The sequence below is a fragment of the Brachyistius frenatus genome, unplaced genomic scaffold, assembly GCF_029030835.1.
Source record: "Brachyistius frenatus isolate BFR_SWC_R1_liver_20210118 unplaced genomic scaffold, ASM2903083v1 Contig_4, whole genome shotgun sequence".
Taxonomy (NCBI): Eukaryota; Metazoa; Chordata; class Actinopteri; family Embiotocidae; genus Brachyistius; species Brachyistius frenatus.
Genome location: NW_027210603.1, coordinates 8,573,880 through 8,599,295, shown reverse-complemented (window position 1 = coordinate 8,599,295; position 25,416 = coordinate 8,573,880). Strand labels below are relative to the sequence as shown.

General features: G+C 39.9%; 1 protein-coding gene across 1 annotated transcript; it reads left to right on the top strand.

The window, feature by feature from the left end:
• The first annotated feature begins 749 nt into the window (after positions 1-749).
• On the top strand, positions 750-14,510 carry lrrn1 (leucine rich repeat neuronal 1). The gene is made up of 2 exons (XM_069714349.1): positions 750-1,143; positions 11,376-14,510. Exon 2 carries the CDS (start codon positions 11,540-11,542, stop codon positions 13,691-13,693), a length of 2,154 nt encoding a protein of 717 aa, XP_069570450.1. The 5' UTR covers positions 750-1,143; positions 11,376-11,539; the 3' UTR covers positions 13,694-14,510.
• The last annotated feature ends 10,906 nt before the right edge of the window (positions 14,511-25,416 follow it).

Below are 25,416 nucleotides of genomic sequence, written 5' to 3'. Positions count from 1 at the left end.
TCAGTCGCACTTTGATTAGGGTTAGGTACAAAAACTAATTAGTAAGGGAGAGGAAAAGATCATGGTTTGGGTTAAAGTCATTCAGAAAGTAAGTAGTCCACTAAGTTGGCCGGGTTGGAACAGTGTTTGGTTGCACAGCATGACTTTGTAATAAGTGAACCACTAGTGAGGCTGCTGCTTGTTAAGGAGTGATCAAACCCATGTAGATGCATATTAGGATTTTGGGGTGTGCATGTGCAGTTAAAGTCCGATGTAGCTCTTTGGAGACGTCTGGGCTTTTTTTTTTTTTTTTTTTTTTTACAAAGGAGCAGCTGCTGCTTTTGAACAAGTCTGTTTTGCAACAGTCAACATTACGGTCCTATGTTTCAAATGTAGAAATTTGAGGAAGCGAAGTAGTTTTTTACTCATTAAAAGCTGCAACTTCTGTGATGACGAAAAGAAAAATAACAGTAATGAGATGAATATTCAGACAGAATAAGTCTTCCTTCTCTGTAAGACACTGGTATATTGTCCTCAAGGTTTGTGCATACAGGAGTAGACACAGTTTTTTTTTTCTTCTTCTTCTTCTTTCCAGCAGTAATGCCATGTACCACCCCACACCCACACACCCCTTAGCCCCATGCCCCGCCACCCCGCCGCCCCCTACTGCCTTTGTTCTCATCACAACAAGCCCGGAGCAGATGGTGCTCTGCTTTGCTTTGGCCGGCGGTGACAGACAGGCGCTCTCAGCCAATAGCCTGCTGGGGAATCAGCTGACTGGTCTGGACAGCGCCAGGTGTTTTTAACATTTTTCTTCTCCATCCGTAGGAGGAGGAGCAGGCGGCGGTAGTGATAGCGGCAGAGCGGAGGAATATCGCGGCGACAAACCAGTCGTGTTGTGAGGTTGCAGCACGTTGGAGATCTCTCTGCAGACCGCACCATGCCTCTCTCCGAGGCGCCCTGGGACTGATCGGATAGCGACAAATCGCGGTAAACAGCCGCCAGCTGAAGCCACCAGGACACAGGAATATGTGTTATTACGCTGTTTGATGAGCCCGTTCACTTGGCACCGTAGCATTTATCCTGTTTATTGCTGTGTGCTGACGCGTATATCTGGATGAAGGACCTGTGCGCTTGGAAACATCGGACTGGAATGCCAACAAGGTGAGACCCCTCAGGAAAGGAAAGATAGGGTTTGCACTGCTGTAGTTTTTTTCTTAATTTCTGTTACAACAAAATTTAAATAGACATCACAGCTGCAAATTAGTGTTGTTGTTTTTATGTGTTAAATCGAGTAGCTATATATATATATTTTCCATACACAACATGTCCCTGCAAGGGCGATGCAATGAGTTGAGATATATTTAGGATGCAAACACGCTCAAGGGCATAATACATTTGTATATATATATTTTGTGTATATATATATATAAACATGCAGTCTGGTTTCAGCCGATCAGTTCAGGTTTGCAGTCTGATTTGAATCCATAACTGAACATTTAACCTCACAATATAACCTATGATATTACAATGCGTCAAATGATATTCCACAGAAACCAAACTTTGATCTCGTTGCGGTACTTGCCCTGCCAGCGGGAGCTACGTGCGCGCGGCGCTGTGGAGATGTGATTTGCATATTAATGTTAAAGTATGTCGGCAGATGTCTCGATTCCTCTGTTCTGAGCAAAAAGTCGCGGAGTCTTCTTCAGGGGATAAAGACAGGGCCCTCCGCTAAAAGATGCTGCGGTGAGAATGGGGTTGCATTAGCAGGGGGTCTATTGTGGCTCACAAACGCTGCTTCTGTCGCTGCAGCTGTTGCGCTTTTGTGACGGAGACTGCTTCTGACTTGCATCCCTCAACTTTAGGCAGAGGGGGACCGACTGTAGAGAGGTTAAAGAGGCTTGTTCTAAATGGTTTTGGACTCTCTTTAGGACCTTCTTTTAAACGTGTAGAGAGGCATATTTCCTCACGTGGAGCTGTGGTTCAAATAAAAGTGATTTAACAGTGTAATGTCTCACACTGATGCCTGGTCAGTTGTACACTAACTAGCATTTATTACATTACATATTGTGTATAAAGATTTTTATCGAGATTGGAGACGGAGTCTTGTGAACTTCCTTTCTTGATGCTTTCTCACAGAGCAGATTTCTAACCCAATCAGTAAGGGCAGGATCACCTGATTGATTTTTTTTTCTCCTCAAGGGGGTACTTGGCCTTAAATGGCCACAGTACACACACACACACACACACACACACACACACACACACACACACACACAGTCTATACTCCACACAAACATGGTGACACATACATCACGTGTGTGTCACCATGTCACCATGTCTGTTTTTTTTTTTTTATCTTGATTATGAGAATCCAGTACTTTAGTGACAAAGACCTCCTGTGTGTTGCAGGTGTCTCGTGTGCGTGGGTGGGGTTGTTAGGAGACAGCGGAGTAAATGGGAGGGGGTAGAAAGCAGAAGGCTTCAACCTCACCCCCACCCCCAACCCAACCCTCCACCAAGACTGAGGTCCTGGGGGTATAAACAGGGTGAAGAGGGGGCACGGGGAGGGGGGTGGGTTTCTCAGCTTAAGCCTGCATTATTCCTATAAGAAGGGCTGAGGCGTTAACCCTTTGTCCTCTGTGTGCTCCACAGACAGTTCAGCTTAGACATCAGTGTCTGTGCTGCACTCAGTAAAGTGGGAAGGATCGAGCCCTTAAGAGTTTGGATGTTTGTCATGGCAAGTGTGTATGAAGTAAGAAAAAGAAGAAAGGAAGACATCAGCGCTCAGTGTACTGTGGAGCTCAGGCTGACACACCTGTGCTGCTCTGGGGAACCGTGTGTGTGTGTGTGTGTGTGTGTGTGTGTGTGTGTGTGTGTGTGTGTGTGTGTGTGTGTGTGTGTGTGTGTGTGTGTGTGTGTGTGTGTGTGCGCGTGTGCGCGTGCGCGCAGAGATGTTTTACACAGTCCTTTAAACCCATTCAAAGGGCCAGGCAGAGCAAAGCTATGAGCTCCAGCTGCTTGCAGCACATTCTTAACGGACATATCAATCGGGTCATATTTACATTTTCAGATCATGAGCAGGTTTGGTAACTCACTAAGGCCTCAAGTAGAGTGTGAACTGTCAATTAGGCAGATTGGCCAATTTAATAGTTACAGAAAAGATGGAGGCTGGTTTCATTTGAGTTGTAGTAAAAAGCGTGAAGCTTGAAAATTACTCACCTAATGTAAATTAATTTGTAAAAGAGCATCTGACAAATGATTATAATGCAACTTCACAAAGGTGTATTTGTAAAAAAAAAAAAAAGGGCCCCATTCAGTTAGCAGATTCTTATATTGGAGAGACAGATTTTGAAAAAAGAACAATCAAAACCGACATTTGATTTTACTTTCAGTTTATCATCAGTCAAGCACCAAAACTACTAGATGCTTTATTTTCCATAATGCAAATTGACAGTGTTGACACCTGGGCTGCTTATGACATCATCAAGCTTCCTCCAGAGGCACAGAACATATCATTAAGCAGTGTTCACCTGTTTTTTAGTTAAAAAACAGTTTTTGGGGGAGTTTCAGTCCGCACCATCAAACATGGTGCAAACACTCTACTGCTTTTTATTTTTGTTTTTTAAATCACCAAACGGGACGTCACAAGATGTCTCGTTTTAACCAACCAACAGTCCAACACTAAAAATATTTAGCTAATACTGATATAAATGATCACAACGGAGAGGCTTTTGGTTTTCAGAGTTATAGCTTTGGTGAGAGTAACTTAAGGCTTGTTTTACACCTCACAGTCCAGATCTTACAAAGGTTCATGTTTTTTTTGGTAAATTGTATGCATTTGTTTCCGGTTAGTGTTAGTTTCACATTGCAACTACACAATTTTGCGAGTGCACTGAAGAACCATGCATGACGTCCTGTGGTCATCATCTGCGTGGACTGCATCTCTTTGTCCTTGTCAAATACTTTGTCTCCTTGTTTAGTGGGCAACAATAAACTGCCTCAACTTTCTGTAATTGTTCCAAAAGTCTGAACCATCAAAAAAGTGTTTTTACAATGCAAACAAACCAAACCATGGTTCAGTTTGCTCCTCTTTTGGTTGGACCAAAATGTTGGTTTATTTGGTCCAGATCTTGGTTCGAGGCTCATGTCACACCTGATGTTTTATTTCAAACTAAACTAAGTAGGCATGAAAGCACACCTTTAGATTTTGTTGAGTTGTAGTATTTTCTTTTTTAGAATCATATCCAATTACAATCCTGTGTACATTTGCATTGGTTTCTGTTCTTCTGACCATAGTTATTCCTCTAAGACAGAGCTGGATAATTCAGTCTCCCACAAATCCAATGAGTTGGGTTGTAGAGAGGTTAAAGATTTCCGTACAAGTGTCTGGTGAAATCTTAAGCTGTTTTGGCTGAAGGAAAGTGCAGAAATGAAGCTGCTGTGTGATCAATAATGTGTGCGTTGCTGATGACGGAGTGCCCCAGTTGTCTCCAGCCAGGGAAGCCCTAAAGTGAGTCATCTAGTGTGAAACCACTGGTGCGTTTACACTTGCTCATACGGAAGAACTCCAGTAAACCACTTCCAATGGTGGTGTCTTCATCAGACTGTTTTATTTAGTGATGTATTTTTTTTTTCAGCCTCTACCAGACAGTCCCTTGAGTTTTTAAATCTTTTTTTTAAGGCTTGTCCTATATTACACCATATTCATATACCCCGATTCTACAAGACAAATTGAATCTGTTACATGCATATATAAAAAATTTATATACAGTGAACCCTCGCTATAACGCGGTTCACCTTTCACGGTCTCGCTGCTTCACGGATTTGCATCGTGCATTGAAATCACATTACGACTATATGTAACGTAGATATATTTAATGTCCAGTTCTATCTATTTCAATTGTAAAATAAAGGTTACTACTTCACGGATTTTGCCTATCACGGTTTCTATTTGGAACATAACCCCCGCGAAAAACGAGGGTTCACTGTATATATATATTTTTTTAACTTCTGTTCATTTGAGACTCCTATGAGGAAGAGGATTGTGTTGTATTAAGTCCCCAGAGGGAAGAGATGGAGAGAGCGCAACCAATATCAGGGGCACTGAAGGCAAAAATCCTGATTCCCTCATCATTATGGAAAAAAAAAAAAAAAAAAAAAAAAAAAAAAAATGCAATTTACATGACAATAGTCTCCAAGGAGGGTGTAACTGTTCACATATTAGGTTGATTTTTCTCTTCATTTAGCCCTCTTGTCGCAGTACCATTGTGTTCGCCATATTATATATTCCTCCTTGTCTCTCAGGTTCTGTCATCTAATTCAGGAGTGTTTTTGTCAACTCAATTTGGTTCAGTTTTGTGGCAAGATGTGTTTATAGGCTCCCTGGGGTTGTTTATCTCACCCGCTCCACCTGCAATTTATTTTCCCTCATTTCTGTTTTATCTATTTTCTTATGTGTGCAGCTGGATAAACTAAAGCTTAAAAGGCAAATCTGGACCACCGGGAGGTTCAATGCATTTAGGCCTCCTGAAGAGAACCTTAATACAGACTCTTGTTGTCCAGTTTAAATCATATTTTTATTTTGTTCGGTCACTTTCAACTTTTAGCACATTCAAGGAAATGTGTCCTCACACTCAGACAGGAATTTAAGAAATTGGTCTTGGAATGGTTCAGGAGGAGGCCTTATATAGTTTTTGGAGATGTATGATGACTTTTGGTATCTTCCATTACACACCAGCCTGGTATCACAGCAAACTGTGTAATACACCCATCAGTCCACTTGTGGATACTGTGTCAGTGTCATGTTTTGCCTCGCATAAGTATTAAATGTGCACGCATGTAACCAGCCCATACAAATCCTTATAAAGTCTGTGTAGGGAGAAGGCCGAGGGTGCTTAGACAGAACAAACACAGGACCTTCACCTGGGAAACCAACGTAAATAACCTGAGTGAGTTGCTTCCATAACGTATCGTATTTAACTTGCGTAATTTACGAAACGTTACTTACATTGCCTTATTTGAATGAAAACCAGGATCTTTTTCTAAACCTAAACCTAACCACATTGTTTTTGATGCCTAAACCTAAGACACATGACTGTCTAAATGTGGCAAATCGTGACACAGACACAGTGTCCTCTAGTGGACTGATAATTGTATTACATGCTCTGATACCAGGTTGCAGACACGCTTGAACCATGAGTATTATTAGGTGGGCTCACAGAACTAGGAAGTATACTCATCACAAATTGTTCTACATATATTGATGGGGGGTAACCTGGATGAGTAGAGTTACTGTCATTTTCAAAAACATATTTGCACCATATCAGTTCACGACAGAGAGTAAAAGCCTAAAACAAAACAAAAAATGAAAAATAAAAGTGTAATTTTTGGAACCTGAATCTCTGCGCTTTTTTTCTGACAGCATTTTGTATGTAGTGGTTGCTGCCAAATCCTATGTAACTTGTTGACTAAAGTTATTAGCTAAGTTGTTATTCAATAGCCTATTTACACCCTTAATCTTTGTTTTTTGTTTTTATTTTCCAGCAATTAACCTGATAAATTCACATCAGAATGTTTCAGTTAAACTAGTCTCAACTGCTAGACATATGCAGCAAAGGGTCAAAAGTAGGCCTTGTTTCATTTTAATACATAACAAGAAGAAAAAGGTTGGAACAAGTCTGTAGATTGTTAATTGTTTTTCAAATGTATTTTTCATAGAAAATATCATTCAGTCTTTATTTGGTCCTCCAGTGGCGAGGAACCTCCACATTTGTCTGGGCCAAAAAATTTAGGTGCCAATGTCGTGAAAGTCTCTTGTCCACAGTCTGTGGTAGAGTAATGTGTATTTGTGGCATGTAGCATCTTGTGACTGACAATGGGCTTGAGTATCCAGTGTGGTACTTTGCCTTGTGGTCTTGGTGATCATATTCTGTTTTCTTCTGTAGCTGTGGACAATAGAAATCCATTTAACAATAAAAGTGCCTCTAATAGGAGCTGTGCTGCAGGCAGATATTGTGAAACAGAAACTGCATGGGCTGTTCACAAAGGTTAATTAATATACAAATGCCTACATTTTTTTTCTCATTAATGTTGCATCATTGTGTATCACCAAAGCGCTGTGTATATAAATAGTCCTCCATAAACAGTATAGGTCTTCAGAACGTGCAGCTGTTATAGCAGGTGCGTGTTTGCGCCCATCCCTGATAATTAAAATGCCCATTCAGTTAATTTCTTTTGGCACCATGAAAAAGTTCTGCACTACCATGAGATGAGCTTAATGTGTTTTGTCAAACCACAGGAAATGAATGATTAAAGGGCCACTGCCAGGATCGGAAATTTAGAAGGAAAGTGACTGGTCCTCATTGGCACGAATAAGTTCATCTGTCATCACTCCAAGGACCAGTATTATTATCATCACCTGTGCTAACTGTGTAGACTCATTTGGTGTTAATGGTCTAACCCATTTTTGATGATCACTGGCAGAACCTGGCACAAAAAAATCAATCAGTATCAGGAAGAAGGAATTTGTGACAAGAATCCTATTGCTCGTATAAGCATTGGCATTGAAACCTTTCTAAAGCATGAATATGTTAGTGAAATATGTGATGATTAGGTTATGGAAGACATGGTTTGGATATGGAGGATGCTGAAACAAAGACAGGTTTAACTCAAAGACTACCTGTGCTACCGTACTGTTTAGTATGCCAGAAAAATATTTAGTATGTCCCATTACATAGTATGTGAAATGCAATCTAGTCGTTAAGTGTAGCGCTTGATCAAAATCGCATACTTTTTCCTGCGGATCATGACATATATGACCAAGAGAGTTCAAGTTTAAAGCACATTTTTATGATGAGGTAGTATGTCCCCAATTGGAGGCATACTGCATGACATAGTACATACTTTGTAATGGTAGCTGCAGTACGTAAAGTAAAAAGAGAAAGTGTGTGATTTGGAACGCAGATTATATTGCCAAAAAGAAGACAGGCTAAAGGAAAATTATTGTGAAACCTTGTCCGAAAGTTTAGAAATTTAGTTATTCAGATTTATGATCCATTTCTATAGGTTTGGTATTACAGCACATGCTCCACTGTCTGATAAATAAAAGCTGCACTGAAGCAACACGTACCAAACACTCCATGTTACAAAGTACAAATAAAACCATGACTGAGATGACAGAGTTTGTATCCGAAGGTGTAGTATTTATTTCAAGTATCCCGTTCACGGGTTCAAAGTTGGTCACAGTTAAAACCTCTGACTTTTTCCGTTTCCTGCCTTCCTGCCTTTGCTGTTGTGTTGTTGATCTTTCTTCCATCTGCTGTGTGTTTTCAGCTTTCCTGTGGCTCTGGGCTCACAATAGACCCGGGCAGCCTGTGTCAGGTTGTCCCAGTCGACTTTTAAAAAAAATAATATTTTTTTAAATCAACCAGCAGGATGTTGACACTGACTTCAGTCTTTTAAGTGCTCATAGTTACATCAGATAGCATAAAAAAAAAAATGTTTTAAAAAAAATCATCAAACCCACTTTTCACTTTGACAACTGTATCATGTTTTGTGTGTCCAGCATTAAATGGGATCAGAAACTTTTAATCTTACATTGCATAAAGGGGAGCACAGACAAAGCTGTCAACATTTACCGAATGGGCAGAATCTAAGATTAACCCCATTTGTGGTAAATAGAGGAGGAGGAGTGTGAGAGCAGACTACCCTATATTACTAAATCTGCCCTATAATCTTCATGCAGGGTATATTCTAAAGCCGTTTTGTTGCAGTATGTAGTAGACATTCTGCAGTTATGGTAACCACATCAAAACATTTTGTTTGATGTCGAATCCATGATAATGTTTTTTTATGGAGAGCTTTATGATTCAATAACAATGTAGGGATGAGCTTAAATTCTGTTAAATCATTAATTTTACTATTTTGCATTGGTTAATTGTAAAAGGTATCTTGGAAAAAAAAACATCTGTCTGTTCTGTTTTAATTTTTTGGGAGAGCCATGCCAGAAACTATCCATGAAGGTCATTTTTATAGCCTCATATGGTGCAGTAGCATGAACAGAACAAACGTCACTATTGAGATGCTGTGTTAGCTTCTCCATAACATTTTTGCCAATATTGTAATGATATCAAATTGTTTTCAATATTGTTTTGTAACAGAACATTTAGTCATTGACAAAAAACAAACACTTAAGTCATTATTTTGGTAATGAGATTACCAATGCATTAATGCTGCTCGTGCTCTCTGCAGTCTTAGATTCCACTGATATGTTGCTTTTAATTAAAGTGCTAAGTGACCTGTTTCTCTCCTCTGGGGCTGAATCCAGTACTCTATCCCCAGCTAATCTCCCCTTCAGTATCTCCCTCTGCTAATCTGAACTGGCGCAGAAATCGTTAGTTTAAAAACAAGATGCTGTTCAATCCGTGTTTCACCCACGCTATGCCCTGTCCCATAGGCAATCCCTGGTATAGGAGGAGCAGTGTTGTGTTCCTGTCTCCCTGGTGCTGTTGCCAGGCAGTTTACATTGAGATGTATTACTCAACTGTCTTGTTTGAAAGCCTCTTAAGCACTATCTGCTTAAGATGGTGTTGACCATATAGAAGGTGGAAGCACTGTGGTGCTGCTGCATGACTGCACTGAGGATGGGGTGCCTCCTAAATAAACCCAATTGAGCTATTGGATAATCTTTATTGCTGTTGTAGAATGTCAGTGCACCGACTTGTTGCAGGAATAATCTTGTAATAAACAATTGGGTATGGTTGAAAAGATAAATTATATCTGGATGAGTTTATGTAAAAGCATTGTTTTGGACGTCATTGGTTTTGCAGATATTTGGTTATAAACCTAGTATGGAACAAATCAAAATGACCTGATGAAGGAGATCAAAATTTAGTAACTGTCATCACGAGGGGAACATGAATATCTGTATCAAATTTAATAGCAATCCACCAAGAAGGAAAACTTTACACAAAACTGCAAATGTCAACCTCATGGGTGAGCTAAATGAAATGCCAGGGGATCCCCAAGATGATCAGCACTCATCGTCTGCATACATTGAATGTCTTTACCAATTTCTATGAATCTTTGTATTTTTACAAAACTAAAAATATCAACCTCATGGTCACGCTAGAGGAAAGGTCATGGAATCACCAACGTCACTAGTCGTGTTTTTGTACAATATTTCATTGTAATCCATCTAATTCCTTGATGAGCTATTTCAGCATTGCCATGCCTAGATAGAAATGTGTTGACTGTATTTCTGATGAATCACAGGAAGGGGTTTAAAATGTGGCACTACTTTTAAGTAAAAAGCTGCCAGAATTAATGGTTTATCTTCCAAGTCAGTGAAGTAAGGGTTACGGCCATATGGGCTAGCAGATGCCCATTACACCTCTCAGGAGCTCCCTCTTCCTGAAACAAGTGTAGCACGGGCTACATCGAGGTTTATCATCCTCTCACAACCCTCTCCTCAAATCCCTATTTGTATTCATAAGCCTTCTTAAAGTTAAAGAATGCTGTACAAAGTTTTGACACCCTTTCCTTTGTACCCAATCATCCTGGAAAAAAAAAAATCCTAGGCCTGCTTTTTTTCATGTTTGCCCTAAATTCAGAATGCTGAAGACGTTGCATTAAAAATTAAGACGTGGATCTTTTTTTTTTATTTTTTTTGTCTTTCTTTGAGGCATGGCACGTAATAATATGTCATCGTGTTTAATGATGTTCGCAGAAGCTAATGATCGAGTCTTTATGGGCCTGTTGGATAGATGAAAGCCCTCAATGGAATTTGACATGTCTCCAAGTAGAGCAGTGTTTTGTGCTTGCACTGTAATGAGCTGGACTTGCATTTTCGCAAAACTGTTGATGCTGCACATATTCTCCACAGTCTCACAAGCATAGTGGAGAAGCAGTTGTTCTTGGGCAATCTGCTGTCTTGTGTAATTGCTACATCTACAAAACATGAACGATTACGTGATAATTCAGTAATTGTTAAAATGAGACTGAAATAAATCAACATCCACGCTTGTGTTTCTTTACACACTGATGCTTTGAGAAGAATGCTAATGTCAGCCTGCTAACATGCTCACAGTGCCATCAGTTAAATACTCATATTTAGCAGGTGTACTGTCTACCTTGTACACCATCATCATAGCGAGATTTGCATAGCTCTAATCATGAAGCTGAGGCTGATGTGAATTTTTAAGCAAATTATAACCAAATAATGGACAAAAAAATTGACTTGAGGGTGGCAAGTGAAAAGTCAGGGGATCACCCAAGCTATGACAATTTATTTTGCAAGAGACATGAATTTGTGTTCCTAATTTCTTTCATAATAGTTGAGACATCTCATTCAAAACTACAAATGCAGTGACATATGCTTTGCCTTTCTTTTCCAGGTTATCCTGCGACTCCAAGATCCTGCTGTAAATTCTACCCTTGGCTTCAACTACTTACTATTGCATTTCATGGACTGAAATACATAATCCGTGGAAAGTCTGGTTGATGACTGTAAAACACCCTCTTCCAAAGTCATCTAACCTTCCTCCTGTCCCTCCCCAGCATGGCTAGACGGAGGTTAGAATGCCTTTTTCTGGGCCAGGTGTTTGCTGGCCTGGTCCTGGTATCAATAGGACTATCTTTTGTACAGAGCAATGACTGCCCCCAGTTGTGTGTGTGTGAGATCCGCCCCTGGTTTACCCCCCAGTCCACCTACAGAGAAGCCGTCACTGTGGACTGCAACGACCTTCGCTTGACACGCATCCCGGGGAACCTCTCCAGTGACACTCAGGTTCTTCTCTTACAGAGCAACTACATAGCCAGGACCAGTGAAGAGTTGGAACAGCTCTTTAACCTGACTGAGCTGGACTTGTCCCAGAACAACTTCAGTAGCATTCGAGATGTTGGCCTTATCAATATGTCCCAGCTCACCACGCTTCATCTGGAGGAGAACCAGATCACAGAAATGCCTGATTACTGTCTGCAGGACCTCAGTAACCTGCAGGAACTCTACATCAACCACAATCAGATCAAAAACATCTCCACCAATGCCTTCTCTGGGCTCCATAACCTGCTCAGGCTTCACCTCAACTCCAACAAGCTCAAGACCATCGACAGCCAGTGGTTTGAATCTACTCCCAATCTAGAGATCCTCATGATTGGGGAGAACCCTGTTGTTGGAATAATTGACTTTAATTTCAAGCCACTGGGCAACCTGAGAAGCCTGGTTTTGGCTGGGATGGATTTGACAGACATCCCTGGAAATGCCTTAGTGGGACTTGACAATCTTGAGAGCCTCTCTTTCTATGACAATAAGCTGGTCCGGGTTCCTCAGAGAGCCCTGCAGAAATTGCCTAACCTCAAGTTCTTGGATTTGAACAAAAACCCAGTGCACAAGATCCAGGAAGGAGATTTCAAGAACATGCTACGACTGAAGGAGCTGGGTATAAACAACATGGGAGAGCTGGTGTCTATTGACCGTTATGCTTTGGACAACCTTCCAGAGCTCACTAAGTTGGAGGCTACAAACAACCCCAAGTTCTCTTACATCAACCGTCAGGCCTTTCGTGATGTTCCAGCTTTGGAGAGTCTAATGCTGAACAACAATGCTCTGAATGCTCTATATCAGTCCACAGTGGACTCTCTCCCCAACTTGCGTGAGATCAGCATACACAGCAATCCTTTACGCTGTGACTGCGTCATCCAGTGGATGAGCTCCAACAAAACCACAGTCCGCTTTATGGAACCCCTGTCCATGTTTTGTGCCATTCCAACAGAGGTCAGGGGTATTCATGTGCGGGAGGTGTTGTGGAATAACTTAGCAAACCAGTGCTTACCCATGATTTCTCATGATACCTTCCCCAGCCACCTCAATTTGGACATTGGGATGACCGTGGACTTGGACTGTAGAGCCATGTCCCAGCCTGAGCCCGAAATCTATTGGGTGACGCCAATGGGGAACAAGGTAATGATGGACACCATGTCTGACAAGTACAGCCTCAACACTGAAGGGACGTTAAGAATTTCTCGTATCCAAGTGGAAGACTCTGGCAGATACACCTGTGTGGCTCAAAACTCAGAGGGAGCTGACACAAGAGTGACCGCCATACGGGTGAACGGCACTCTGTTAGACAACACGCAGCTTATGAAGATCTACGTCAAGCAGACGGAATCTCACTCGATCCTCGTCTCCTGGAAAATAAACTCAAATGTAATGACCTCTAACCTCAAGTGGTCCTCCGCAACCATGAAAATAGACAACCCACATATTACTTACACTGCCAGGGTACCTGTGGACGTCCACGAGTACAACCTTACGCATTTACAACCAGCAACTGAGTATGAGGTGTGCCTCACCGTCTCCAACATCCACCAACAAATGCAAAAGTCATGCGTGAATGTGACCACGAAGCAAGCAACCTTTGCTGTGGAAATATCAGATCAAGGGACCAACACTGCACTCGCAGCAGTAATGGGAACGATGTTTGCAATCATCAGCCTGGCCTCTTTGGGGGTGTATATTGCTAAGAGGTGGAAGAGGAAAAACTATCACCATTCCCTGAAGAAGTATATGCAGAAAACCTCATCGATACCATTAAATGAGCTGTACCCTCCGCTCATCAATTTGTGGGAGGCAGATAGTGAGAAGGAGAAGGAGGGCTCATCCGAGACCAAACCCAGCCAGGTGGACACCACACGCAGCTATTACATGTGGTGAGAGCTTCTTACCAGTGGGAGAGAACAGAGACATGTTTGTTTCAGGAGCACAAATATACGTACTTGCTTCTTTGTGTAAAAGTGAACAAATTATTATTATTATTTTTTTCATGATTCCTTTTTTCCGGTTCTCTCAGACTGAAGCAAACAGTGAACCGACATTTTCAGATAGCTAGTTTAGCATACTGCCTTTTTACCTCTTGCTCAATTTGACACACAATATGGCAGCTTTGTTTAGCTTCCTGGACTTTGTAGTCGCTGTGCTTTACTTTTAGTACTTGTTTTGATGAACACAGCATGAGCATTGTCACGGACTCAGTATGCGTGAGCAAAGGAAAAGCTGAAATCAGATCTGTTTTTGACATGTTTCTCTGGCAGAACTGTTAGAGACTGCAATCTTTCTTTCTCTTGTAAAACAGTTTCACTGTTGACTGTTGTACACTGAAATATATATACTAATTTGTCTATCAACTCAAATGTAAGCTGAGAAAGTGCGTTTAGACTTGATATACCGTCTATTGAATAATGTTAGAAATTCTTCTGTAATGTTGTATCAGCTATGATTTAATTTACTTTTTGTACATTAAAATAACTATGTTTGATTTAGACTTTAAGTTTGCAGAGCAACTACTGTAAACCAGCAATAGAAATATGAATGTTATAAACTAGGTAAATAGATGTAAGGCTTTTTACATTTCTTAAATATTTGGTTTCTTATTTTGCTAGAATCTGTCCACAATCACTGGTTTTATTGTGGTTTAAACACACAAACATGTTGTTATTGAGGAGCAAGTTCAATAAAATCTTCTTTCCTCATATTTTCTAAACTATGATTTCAGCACAAAGTGTCATTTTTCAATGCAGTATGCTCAGCCAGGTGTGAAGTGTATATTTGTGTAATATATGTGATGTTCACAGATTAATAGCAAATGTTAAAAAACTGAAAGTGTTGTTGCAGGGAAAACTCATCATGTCTTATTAGTCTCTTACAGTAGGATTTTATTAATATAATTTTGATGAGCATAGCTGTAGGTGTTAGGTTACAATCAAAGTGTTGATAGATAGAAAATGGAAGATGCAGGCTGCGGCGTGTTTCCCCCCACAAAGCAATTATCAGAGTATAATTTAAATCATTGTCCTGGTAGAATATAATTACAGCACAATATGCCTCGGAGTACATAGAGTAACTTCAAAAACAAAGAAATTAGTCACTCAAAATCAATACAGCAGATACAGTGCCTGCAAGTTTTGTTTACTCTATTTTATTATACCAAGCATAGCTTTGCATTAACAAAATATTTAGAAAGGAAGGAAAGAAGTATGAAGTATAATGCAACTGAGACACGTGGTGATTAGAGATGATGGAAAGTTACAGAAACTACAGACTGCAGCATTGTTTGGCCCCAAACACCATTGCTATAATCAGTCAAAAGTCTCACATTTTTAGCATTTTATACTGTGTGAGGTAGGGAACATACAGCACATCTCATACTGCAAAGCATCCATTACTATGCCATGTTGGATGTTGCTGTAACATTATTTATAGCTTTTCCACATCCCCCTCAGTAAAATTACATGATACACCCATCTATTCTTTCTGCAGAAACTAGTGAGACAATCGTGTGTTGATTTACGAGTAATGTCTCCGCAAGGTCCAAAACTCCACCAAAATGCAAATCAGAATCGCAGTGGCTCACTGTCTAGAAAAAGTGCCTTTCCAGCGGGAACCCAGAAGCTCTGTTTGTTTCTGATGTTGACTGACAGCTCTGGGCCTTGTGAGGCAGTCAAACGATCTCCGTTTAGTCTCCCCTGACAACCTGCTTGTTCTCCTGCATGCTCTCTCCGCCTCTCTTCTCAATTATAGCTGCAATGGAGACAAATATTTTTCAGCATCCACCATGTCCTTCTTGTGGGGAAAACGATGGACAGTTCATCAACCATTCCTAACTTTGTGTGCAGCAGCTGTTTCCATATGGTCAGTGACTATCAGTGAGTTTATAGCTTTCCATAAATATTGGTATATCTATGTTTTATATGGGTTTCACACCAGGCGGAACAGAAATAGCTCCTTGGTAAGTAATTTATTAAGATAAAAACATGTGGCATTTATAAGACTTTTATAAGGCTTTTCTTAATGACACACTGCAGTTTATTTGTAAGTAGAAGTGTCTGTTACTGTAATTGCCAACAACTATAACTTCCGTGCAACATCCATTACTGGAATACAATCAGTTAATAATAACTTTGCAATATTATGTATATACTGGATGTATTATTTCTAATAATGTAATGTATTTATTAATTTATTCACTTAATTATTAAAATATGCCTTTGCTCTCACTATAAACTACTAAACTCAAGAGTGGTGCTTAAGGCAATGAGTTGTAGCTAATAGCAGTGAACAAAATCAAGGAAGTGGACCATTAGTAAAGTTTTTTCATATTCAAATTTATTAATCACAAAGTACAAATGTGAAAAAACTGAAAACATTTAAAACATCTAAAGACCTGCTTAAAGCAACATTCCAGCATATTACAAAAAAATATTGATTGTTTATGTATGCTAATTAACTTTATGAATGCTGAATATGATGCGATAAAAAAACAATGAGATATGACACAATACAATACGATACAACATGATATGATACAACACAATACGTTATGATACAACAGGACATCACACAATACAATGCCATTGGACACAATACAATGAAATAGATGATACGATACGATATGATATGATATGATACAATACAACAGGACACCACTCTTTTTTTTATCAGCTTACACTGAAATAGACGTTAAGTACTTAGGCAGATCTATTTAAGTGGTTAACACACAGGTTAAACATGAAGTTACACTTTTGAAATGTTCATCAGCTGTATAACACATCAAGCCGTCAAAACACTCGTTATAGATCAAGGTCCCTTGACTATAATATTACTCTACTGTCAGTAACTGATTTGGATCCCCAGGTATAAAGAAATGCTTGGTTAAGCGCTTATATAAAGTCATCCATACGCGTAGCACTGTTTTTCTGCATGTGTAGAGATGCTACAAGAAAAATGTCAAATTGAGACTGCTACTTCGAAACAACCAGTGCCGTCCTTTTATCTGCAGGAAACGTACAAGCCTTTATAAAGCCTCAGCGGGTAGCATAGTAACAGACCGGAAATCAGCTCACTGGGACAGCTATCAATGAAAGCTATTCAAAGCGTGAGTTGGAGCCTGCACCGTGTCCCTTCCTAGTGGCCTGTTTCCATGACAACCCCTCCCTCCATCCACCTGCGGGCTGTGGCAGCCAAGTGAGAGATGTCCCCAGAGCCTGAAATACCACTGACAAGGTCAACACCCTGCAGGTGGGAAACCACTAAAACATCATGTACGCTTTCAAAGGTGTGGCGCGGGAAAAGCTCCATCCTTGCACCAAAGGTGAAGCAGTGACACAGAGCACTCCTCTGCTTCTTTTTCCTCTTTCATGCTTGAGGTGAACCATGTAAAACTGAATTTGAAGACTGTATGAGAGACCAAATGTCATTGTGCAAAAATGTACATTGTTATTGTTTCAAGTGGAGCCACTGGATCATCTCCATTTCAAGGTTTGTATTGTGGAGTCTCATTATTTTTTCTGTGTTATCTCGACTGACGGGCTGATCTAAAATAACAAACACCTGCAGCGAACAGAAGTAGGCTTTGAAGCAAGACAAAAACCTACATCAAGTTTCATTGTACTAAGCTTCTAACGCGCCGATTTCCTGATGGTGTGTTTGGATAAAGCTTGTGGTCTGCCTGATTCTGACATTAGCTCTCCGAATCCCTCATAGCTACTGTTGCCACACCCTGTCAAGCTTTCCATCTTTGAGAGGAACAGTTTTGTGTTCACGATAACAGTTTGCATGATGACTGCACTGTATATTTTATAATATTGTGCTAGAAGATTGAGGCTAAGGACGTCAGTATATATTTTTTGTTTTTTTTACTGTTGATTTTGTCATGGGTGTTTTTGAGCACAACGCAAATATTACACGTTAAACAAGTATTTTATTAAACTTTTTTTTCCGGAAGATGGTAAATTTTCTTTCTGAGCGAATAAAGGCCTCAACTAATCACAATGTGTGAGAGTGGAACAGATGCTACATCACAACTCAAGGGGACATTGTTGATGGTTCGGGTCTCTAGTTACCCAGCGAACAAATTGAACACAAATTACAAAGATGACAATCTCCAGAACAACATTGCCAAATAACTCAGCCACCAGGATAATGAGTTATTTGTGTAGTTTGCTTTTGGATGCAGTAAAGTTGGTAGAAAGCGGCAACCAACCGTGATGTCACCCACTGGTTTGTGAATTGCCTGTTTGAAGCATCGAGTCCGGTATTTTGGCTGTGACCATCTTTTGGAGCCAGCAGTGACCATATTTGGTCGAGTTGGTGAGGAGTGAGGAGTGGATCTGACTAAGAACCTGAGTACACTACACCCCAGCTACTATGGAGGAAGCCCGACTCCACCACAGACATGTCAATCAAACCAGACACACTGTCAAATATATGTCTCTTTGAGGCCTAATATCTAATTAGTAATGGAATTATCTTCAGATGGACCACCAGGACACTGATCACAAGGAGTGAATTTTGCAAATGACACCATAATAACTTGTGGTTTTCTGGAGCCAACCCCTAGCGGCCCATTGTGGTATTACACTTTAAGGCACATCGGCACATCTGCATTGCAATTTTTCAACCCGGAAGTTACAGGCACTTATATACAGTCTACAATTGGTAGTAAATAGACAACAGTGTCACAAACAGTTTTGCTAACACACCAAAATTATTTTGTCGATTGAGGAGGAGCACGATGACATATTCATCATTGAACGATGTGGAACCCATAATTTTTCTGAAGAATGACCTGACTCAAATCTATTCAAACCTTTCTTTGATGACTGTTGCAAATTAGCATCACTGCCAGTATGAATAGTTTGGATTCATGCTGGCAGTATACTTGGCAGGCAAGTATCTGCATTTCTATGTCATTTATTTGTCACACCTACGGTGTGTGAAGGCCTTTCAGATAATGGCTCCCAGTCAAAAACATAAGCCAGTTTGGTTACACTGTTCATATTTTCACAAAGCATGAGTTGATTTTTAACATTACAAGAAAAAAGGTGTTTAGGAATATTACAAACAAATGTGTTTGGCAAATGTTGTGAACAGTTGCGTGAAATAATGTGCTCTTTTGGCTTTGGAGCTACTTAGCCAGATATGTTAACAATTGCAGACATACAGACTGTCAAATCCAACACTACTAATTCCTCACACTTTTTTGCTTTTGAGTTTTTTTCTGTTTTTAAGACTGAAAACAGAGTTTCACTCTTGCTACACCTGCATCGCTTGAACATGTGGAGAAATCCAAAGCTTGACAGGGCTGCTATTCCTAGTTACAGTTGCCAGGCTATGATGGGATAACTGTTGCTGTTGTTATACTGAGAATGCAGATGTCAGACTCCATCCATTGATACCCGTGGGATCATTGGCTGTGATGCTCCCTCCGCTCTGCATCTACCAATCAGCTTGTTGTTCCCTCGCTGCGAGCTAAACACTCTACAAAATCACGACTGTTTGCTGTCCTGGCTCCTAAATGGTGGAATGAGCTCCCCGCCGACATCAGGACAGCGGAAACTCTGTACATCTTCCGCCACAAACTAAAAACACACCTCTTCCGACTTTACCTTGAACAGTAGAACTTTAGTAGCACTTAAAATGGCACTTACTGATAGCACTTTGTAGTTTGACTTTCTTGAAGAAATTGTATTTTCCTGATTCCTGTTGTTCTGGGTTTTGTACCCTCATGGTTGAAATGCACTTATTGTAAGTCGCTTTGGATAAAAGCGTCAGCTAAATGAAATGTAATGTAATCTAATGCTCTATGTTACCACTTAGCTGAGTTCAAGTCAGCACCTCCAAAGTAAAAGGTCTAAATCTGCAAAATTATAGCATGTGTGGATGAAGTCTGTATCTCTAAACAGTCAAGTTTACAAATGCATTATTTATTGATTCATTTCATAATAAAGCAGTTATTATGTGAAACAGAAATAGCCTCGACATGACTCCTACTCACTGTGGAGGGAAAATGAAATGTGTGTTCAATTTTCAGTTTCCTGAAGGGTGAGAAGAAGGGGAAAGGTGAGAGTGAAGTGATGATTAACAGCATTCCTTTTTCTTGGCTTTGGGGATATATGTCTTATTTAAGTTAATATCTGCAGACAGATTTGACTATTTGCTCTTTTAAATATGTTTGTAAAGATTTTTGCAGACAGTATTTTACTCCTAAATAAACTTCTGTAACATTTTGTCTGATTTGTTTTTGGCTAAAATATATTTTTGACCTACTTTTCCAAGGGATTTCACTGTCCAGGAAACATTATTGTGTTGTCTTGAACTAATAGTTCCAGTTTCACCATTGAAGTCAATTCTGTACATTTATTTTACGGAAGAAGAAAAAAGAGCCTTCTTCAAAGCTTAAGGAAGTCCTTTTTACTTACTTTTGTAATGCTCACAGCCCTCAGCTTTTGATGGCCCCATGTTACCTATATTTGGACAATGTGATGAGCTCATAACAAAAGTTACCATGGCTCCTTGTTGGATAGAACGATCATGCTGGCCAAGCTTCATTGTTCTGGGTAGAGTGAGGGTGTGACTTCACACCTCTTCCTGAGAGCATATATTTTCTCTACTGCCCACATAAGGTTGATATTTGTGGTTTTGACTAAAATAATTTTATTCACACATTACTGTCCTAGTCAGATGGAACTGTAATAACTTTGCCATTCCCTAACTTTTCATTACTGTCTGATAATTTGATTATGACCAAGCAGTCGCTAAGCTGATGAGCTTTACCTTGTTTTTAGGGCTAATCAGCAAGCATGTAAGCTGGATACTGGATGCAAGTAAATTAATGCTCTGGTTGCACGCAAATGAACTGCAGCATCATGATGTGCATGGAGCAGAGTGAAGCTCTAACCTCTGTGAGTAAAAATTCCAAGTTTCATTATTTAATCTAAATCAGCATGTGAGTTAAACATGTGCATTTGCGATTTCACCACGGACTTGTGTAAGGAGCGCACATCAGATTTTGTGTCTAAGTTTTGGGGAGCAGGAAGACAAATCCATGAGTAGAGGTGTTGGGGAGCCACAATTGTTTTGTCGCAGGGGAGAAAGTCGAGTCTTCAGCACGCTGTGAGCAAATGCACACGTACCACTGCTCACAAACAAAAATACGTGTAACTCACAAAGTTCTGATGATGATCAAGCAACGTAACTTTGAATACTTTCACATAAGTAATAGCTCCGTGCAAATCATGGTGCTGTGCTCTGTTCGCTGGCAACAGGAGCAGTCTTTGAACTTCCCAATCCACTGTACAATATTTTTTTTTACACTCACATATACCTGTATAGTAATTAATTAAGTCAATACTTAATCAGTAGTCAAAAACCATCTCAATATAATTTTACATCTCTCTCAAGCTTCTCACTGGAGCTTTAACAGGTTTTGTAGCTTGTTAGCGCCTTAACAGAAAGAGACACTTTTCGTTTTCTTCTTCTAGAAGGTTGGACTCTGGGCCACGTTGACAGCAGACACATGACATAAGCATTAGTTGGTGACATCAAAAACTTACAGAAGTTCAAATGGCTTATTCAAATACTAAATTTGCTGAAAATGGGGCTGTGTTAATTTCTCCGTGGAGCGTTTTTGACTTTTTCATAGTATTTATGCACCACTTAGATCTGCACAATCAAAGAAAAAAAAAAGGATATCTGAATTTATACAATATCAAACCTTTACAGCGTACAGTCTCACAGACTTTACATGTAGAAGAGTGGGCAGTCTTTCAGTTTTGGTTCAAAGACAAGTTAAAGCCCCAGCCTTGACAGCAAATATTTGTACAAAGGACCATATTAATCAGGATCTATTTTGTTTCAGGAACAAAGGCCAGTTGCTTTCCAATGTTCAAAAGCTTTTTTCATTTTCGATGCTGACAAAATATTAAAAAGTGTCCACTGCCGCGTATGTCATTCTCTGGTCTGATTGGTGCAAGAGAACCTCTCTCACACAACCCATTTCATGCCTGTGTGTGTGCTGAGGACAGAACGCAGAGATGATTCTGAGAAATATGGAGGCTGTTTGGTTGCATGATCATTACTGATGAAGAGCTGATCATAAGCCGTGAACAATGAGTGTACACTCTGTTCCTTGTTGCCACTGCTGACTGTTAGAATAGACTAGGCTGAGGTCAGAGAAATGGGACATATACATATAAAAGAGATTATGTGTCTTTGTACTTTTGTAATCGTAATGATTACGTTGAACTCACGACTGATATGTTGTTCTACTGCAGCCAGATTTACCTAAAAATGCTGATTAACACTGATTTAATGTAGGAACCAGCTCAAGTTTGACACAGCACAGTAAACATGTCTTTCAAACAATGCTGAATGCAAACAGATTGTCTGCGGTGAGTGACTCTTTTGTCTCTCCACAGCTCAAGAGATCCTGCTGAGAAAGTGTCCACTGGTTATTAAACCTCATTGAAAACACAGACACTGACCCATAGCTGGCTAAATGGAAACAGACAAAGGCTATCGATTGGATTGGAAGAATGGAACCTCTTGAGGGATTCCACATCTTTATAGGGAACATGCTTGGCTGACTTGATTTGTGAACACTGCACATTGATTGCCAGAGGTTACGCAGTGCTGTTATTCCCTTTTACTCTGTGAAACATGGCAACACTTGTATTCCTGCGTGTTATCCTGAGAGAGTGAAATAAAACTGAATCATGAAATGTGACTTAACACAAAAACCTAACATAGGTGCAGATCTGAGGATGTTTAAATAAAGTGTAAAGGTCTGAGGTCGCCTTATTACAGATTGAACAAAGCATTTCTTGCTATGTTTTCTTGTCCTGAAGTAATTATTACAACCTGATGTAACCATCCCAACATTCTACTGTGTAATAAGTGAGAAACTCAAAAAAAGTGCATTGAAAATTATTGATTATTATTATTATTATTGATCCCTCAGACTGACTGAAAGAGGGATGGGTGACTTTGGAAAGTACAGTAAAAATCTGCTGTCAGAGATGAGTAGAAAAATTGCATTGAATTCTTAAGAATCTTTTCTTTTCTTGCTTTTTTTTTGCTTTTTCCATTCATGCAGGGTAGACAGACAGGAAAGTTGGGGAAAGATAACTGGGGAAAGACATGCAGCGAAGGTCGGGCTATCTGGGAAGCAAACTCAGATAGCCCACACAGCTGCATGTGGTATCTGCCTTTAAAATTTCATGAATTTACTGTTTTGGTATAAACATATATATGTGTTGAAGAAAAGGTCTTCCAACTTAAACTGGTGTGGCATTTAAAGCTAAGCAGATAGGCTAAATTTATCATAACCCTTTTCTCTTGAACCACTGTCCCACTCCTTGGAAAATATTTGTACGTTTTGGTATAAAGATCTTTTTCAGGTGTCTAACTTGTTGTTTCTTCCCAAGTCTCTTCAGTCAATCTTCAAACTCAGGACGAAGAGCTAAATATGACGCTTGCTAGTGGGAGGCCGGTGAACCTCTTTGACTCGTTGCTTTATTGGTTTGCAAAATATTGTCATGTGAGTAAGTCACATAGTCACTGCAGTTGCTTGGCCGCACCCAGGAGTCTCATGGGATGACTGCTGCAAGGTGCAGGCTAAAGTCATTCTGCTGTGCTGCACGTACCTATATTTCAAAATGCAACCCCTGACTTTCTGCACTGCTTCCCTGTTTGTTTGTTTTTACACTACCTTTGATGGCCTTTGAGGAATTCAGTGGAGTAGTTGGGAAGAAGCCCCTTTGAAACTTCTGGGGTCAACCCATCACAATCATGTCCACTCAAGCTGACAACAGCAGATGAGGAAAACCTTTGAAATTGTCTTTGTTCTCCACAGTCAGACCCGACAAGAGTGCATCCAGCAGGCTGCGGCGCAGCTCTCCTTGCAAGCTGGGTGAAGCATCGCAGTCAATTTGAGGCCAAGTCAATCAGCGCGGTATCAGAGGGAGTGCTGGGCGGTTGTTGATAATCTCCCTGGAGAACATGCTCTGCCATGCCTTTGGTTCATTAACTCTCCAATCAATTGTAGTCCAGCCTCAAAGTTCAGCTCCTCTGTGTTGGTGTGCGGGTGTGTTCTCATTAAAGTCAAAGGATCCCTGACAATGACGCCCTCCGAGGACCTCCAACAACCTGCCTCATCTGGAACCAGGGAAGTTGTTTCAGCCTATTGCCATCCAACACAACTGCAACCACATGTGTCAGGCCATATTATGTCTTCCAAGAGAGGCCCTTAAAAAGTTCAGACAAAAAAATATATTACACCTCTGTTTAATTATTTGATTAGAAGAAGAGCTACTATATTATCATGTTGAAATAATTCGTATTTGATCAAGTTATCAACATTTAAAAGTTTCACAGAAAAAAGGTATTTTTTTACACAGCAAAGTGTCACAGCAAAGTTCAAAGCATTCATTCTGAGGGAGATGTGAATGTTCTTCCCAGATATAAAGATGAGGTATTATACCATATTAATAGAAGATTCTTGTTTTTAAAAATTGCTATTTCAACATTAATTTCTGTTGCTGGCATAACAATCAACCCATCCATCAGTTTATCATCAAAAACTTCAAATTGACTTCCAAAATTTCAGCTTGTGACTGGGTCTGCAATCTAAAGTCTAGATGCAGGACCATCAACTGACAGCACTAATTTTGCCCAAGGACAAAGATGAAGGCTGATTCTCAAAGGAAAATCAGTGGTCACTTGTGTGCAACATGGAAATGCCAGCTGACAATGTGACCTCCCCCCATCTGCCTCTGATAGCCACCACAGAATAAATCAATTACACATGACAACACTGTAGCACCGCAGAAAGGTTAGGCATGGGCACACTGTACAACCTACTGCATCTATTAAAAACAAAAATTGCATTTGACAAATATGCTATTTATTCAACAGAGAAGAGATAAGCCTGATTGTCGGGGCTATTATACCTAAAGGCCATGTTGTCAAGTTTGTTCAATCATGTGGGTATTGACAACGCACTTGTTTGCATTTAACTGGCTTAAATAAAAAGTGTAGCAGAGGGCTTTATCACACTTTCAGCTAAAGCCCATTAATCACCTAACACTGTTAACCACTTTAAATACAGTTTACAATGATTGGTATATGTTTGAATTGATTTTTAATATTCATCAAGCCAGTGTTTTGTTTTTGTTTTGTTTTTGTTTTTTGTTTTTTTGTTTTTTGTTCTTTTTTCTTATTTCTTTTGATCCTCTTGCTGTGCTGGAGCACAGAGGGATACTACCCTTATGCAGGCCTGCCATCTGCAGGCCATATGACATTGCTACTGGAAGTGCCATAGTTGTGTGACGTTAAGGACGATTGAAAAGAGATGTATTTTCAGTCATCATCAGCAAAACTACAAATTTGAATAAGTTTTACTCTACTTGAGTATTTCCATTTTATGAAACTTCAATCTCAGAGGCAAATTTTATACTTCTTACTCCACAACATTTGTCTGTCAACTTTAGTTCCAGTTTTCCATACTTTTTTTATCTAGTGAAAAACCATATATCCCCAAATTAGGTGATTTTGAATGACAACAGCAGTAATATGCACATTAATTCAATGTTAATATTAAT

Excerpts from the sequence above, each read along its gene's own strand:
- lrrn1 (XM_069714349.1), top strand. The coding sequence starts at position 11,540 with ATGGCTAGACGGAGGTTAGAATGCCTTTTTCTGGGCCAGGTGTTTGCT.